Below are 3,395 nucleotides of genomic sequence, written 5' to 3'. Positions count from 1 at the left end.
ATAAGTAAAAAAAACTACCAAAAATAAGTAACATATTTACCGAAAGCGAGGGAATGCAACTTTTCAAATTTTATCTCTTAAACACATTTAACTCAATGGTAGACCACTGGTTTATATATATATACATACAGGTAGGTAGAATCCCGAGATGGAATGGGTACGTGCTTAAGTGAGATGCCAAGGAATTGCATAATCATGTTGTGTACTTAAGAGTATGTGTGTGTGTGTGCGTGTGTGTGCGTGCGTATGTATGTATGTATGTATGTATGTATGTATGTGTGTATGTGTGTGTGTATGTATGTGTATGTGCATTTATATAAATGCACTCATAGATGCTTATATTTATGCACGTATGCATGTCCAGTCACACACTCATATTCATACACAATCAACGTACTTACAAAAGCATGTGAATTAAGCATTCAGAACATATTTTGGATGTAAAGTTCAGGGTTTGGAGAGCAGTACAAAAGGTAAAGTATAAAAAAAAAACCCCCACTTGCCTGCTTATAAGTTCGTAGAAAACCGTGTGAACATTCTCGCTTGTGAATATACATGCACAAGCGCTTGGTGGAGCATTGTTCCAGTTCTAGCGGGGGCGTTTTATTGAATTTTGGTAGATTATATCTATTATATTGTACTCTATCACTTAGTGTCAAGATAGATTTTTTGCAAGGTTTAAAATTTTCACTAGATATTTAAAGCACTGTGCATACTGAAGGAGACTGATCCCGATTTTGATTTCAAAATTGGTCCCAATGTTTTGGTTTGTGCTTGAGCATAATGGTTTTAGAGAAAAATAACGAGAATTGAAGGACGGATATATGTAGCTACTAGTAACAGAGGATTAAAATGCAATAACCTTAGAAAATCCTTTATTTTTTTTATACGACATTATAGTATAGTATTTAATAAATTACCTTTTTGATACGTCATGCAGTAAAGGAAGTTATTTCGTCGTGGAACTTTGGCAGGCGGGAAACCATCTCTGTTCTCATCTAAGTTGGTGTTGTTTTTGTTATTGCTTATAGAATTTCTGTTTAAGAACAAAAGAAATCGTATTTTTTTCATATTTCTTCGTATCACTGCATGTTTTGAATTTTTTGCTTTATTTTCTGTTTTGTACATTAAAAAAAATAATAATTTTGTAGATGGTAATCATTTATCTCTTTTATACGTTCTGCTATTCCTTTCAAAAACATCCTGATAGTCATCACACACACACACACACACACACACACACACACACACACACACACACACACACACACACACACACACACACACACACACACACACACACACACACTTACACACACTTACACACACGCACACACAATGAAGACTTTCAGGAGGTCTCTGAAAGAAACAGCAGAACACGCGCTCACATGAAGAACCGGTGGTTCAGGGAGTGACTGACATGGTGGAAGTAAGGCACATTATTGAACTGGTGAATAATGATGATGATAATGACAAAGATGATGATGTTGTTGTTGTAGATGATGATGATGATGATGATAACGACGACGACGATGATGGTGACGATGTTGATGATGATGATGATGAGAATAATGATGACGGAAATTGTTATGAAATATTCGATTTGCACATGTTTTCCTTGAAGCTGCTCACTTCCAGTTGTTCACGAGTAAAGTTAACCGTGTCGTTCTTAGGTCTTCAAGGGCCCGGGAAGGACATGAAAACAGCCTCATCATCTTCACTGAACCTATAAAAATGGCATTTTATCCGTGACCACTCCGTTTTTATTTGAGACACATTTTATCTAGAACTGCATTACTCAATGTTTCCTCATGGTTTTAAGACAGAAGCGGTGTGACTAGAGGCAAATTTGCTGCTATTTCTGGCGGCTTGTTCGACCGCATAGAGGCACCTTCATTGATCGATGATGATGATGATGATGATGATGATGACAATAACGACGATGATGATAAAACATAAACGTACCCGACTCGTTCTTCTTCATTTAATGAGTAGTGCACAATCCCATGCTGAAATATAAAGAAATGTTCGATATAGTTTTCCCCGGAGCATGTTTGTAGCTGCAACATGGTATTGTTACATTATTATGAAGTAGTATCTGGTGTTGTTGAGAGAAGAACATAACGTTTATACCAATAACGACTAGTGAACTAGACAACTCGAGGAACTAAATTGACATGAAACGACAGAATTTTCTCTAGATTTACAGTTTTAGTTATTTGATCACATATAAACATTTGTGACTATATTTTCCCTGGTAAATTTTATAAAAGTTGGCCACCGGCCTTAAACCTATCAATTTATGATCGCATTTCTATCTAAGACTGTTAAATTTCAAATTTAGTGAAATTTATTGGTTAAAAAAATTATTTTAACAACTTTAAAATACAAAATCGTATTTTGGTGGAGTCATGTTTGTCAGTTTGCTAATCAATAAACATATGCATTGTTAATTAATTATTTTCTTGATGAAATAAAATTTATTCATCAGGGAAATAACTGCTGATAGCAAAAAAAAAAAAAGAAAAGAAAAGAAAGAAAGCAATTAACTGTGCATATATTTGCTAATTATTAATTTGACAGTTACAACTTCAGCAAAATACATATTTCAACGCAAGAAAATTTATATATGAAAAGAATATTTAAAACGCATATTACGCTATATCTAAGCCAATCACAATATGTCACAACTGGTTGATAAATGATAGCTATAAAGCCTCAAGCACATTTTCTACCTATGATTTTACTCAGCAAGGTGTAGATCATTAAGCAAATATCCGGTTGGTTATATCCTAACGTATGTCTATAGGCCAGGCAGTTAAGTCTTAAATGGTCCAGTCTACCTAACGGTAAATATGTGCATTGTTTCTGTAAATAACAGAGGGAGGATCGTATAGCAAATGCATAGTTCTGTTTCACTAGCTTACAGTGTTGATTTCAAATATGCTACACACATGATAAAGAATAGAGTTCGTTACTTGTCCTAGAAATAATATGAAGATCGAAATATTCAGATGTATACAACTACACACACAAGCGTATATGCGCGCGCATGCGCGTATGTGCATGGTATACCACTGTCGCTACATAAACCTGATGATTGTATATCCCATGAAAGTACGAGTTTATTTCAATATTGTAAAATTGTAAAAATTGCAAATAAACGTGAAAATTAAACTAAGAGTGGTTGGCGTTAGGAAGGGCATCTAGCCGTAGAAACTCTGCCAGATCATATTGGAGCCTGGTGCAGCCTTCTGGCTCGCCAGCTCTCAGTCAAACCGTCCAACCCATGCCAGCATGGAAAGCCGACGTTAAACAACGGTGACGTGACGATGATGATGATGATATACATATATATATATATATCTATCTATCTATCTATATATATATATATA

General features: G+C 35.1%; 1 protein-coding gene across 2 annotated transcripts in view; it reads right to left on the bottom strand.

Moving 5' to 3' along the window:
• LOC106870925 (protein grainyhead) overlaps positions 1-3,395 on the bottom strand; it is a 27,311-nt gene that overhangs the window by 8,846 nt on the left and 15,070 nt on the right. For both annotated transcript variants that reach the window (XM_014917162.2, XM_052966554.1), the window contains exons 8-9: positions 1,966-2,009; positions 921-1,036 (exon numbers count right to left, since the gene is read on the bottom strand). In XM_014917162.2, the coding sequence (XP_014772648.1) occupies positions 921-1,036; positions 1,966-2,009 (160 nt within the window). The remainder of the gene's footprint in view (positions 1-920; positions 1,037-1,965; positions 2,010-3,395) is intronic.

Source organism: Octopus bimaculoides, chromosome 3 (genome assembly GCF_001194135.2).
Source record: "Octopus bimaculoides isolate UCB-OBI-ISO-001 chromosome 3, ASM119413v2, whole genome shotgun sequence".
NCBI classification, from domain to species: domain Eukaryota; kingdom Metazoa; phylum Mollusca; class Cephalopoda; order Octopoda; family Octopodidae; genus Octopus; species Octopus bimaculoides.
Note: the sequence above shows the minus strand (reverse complement) of the source record. Positions and strands in the feature narration are given on the sequence as shown.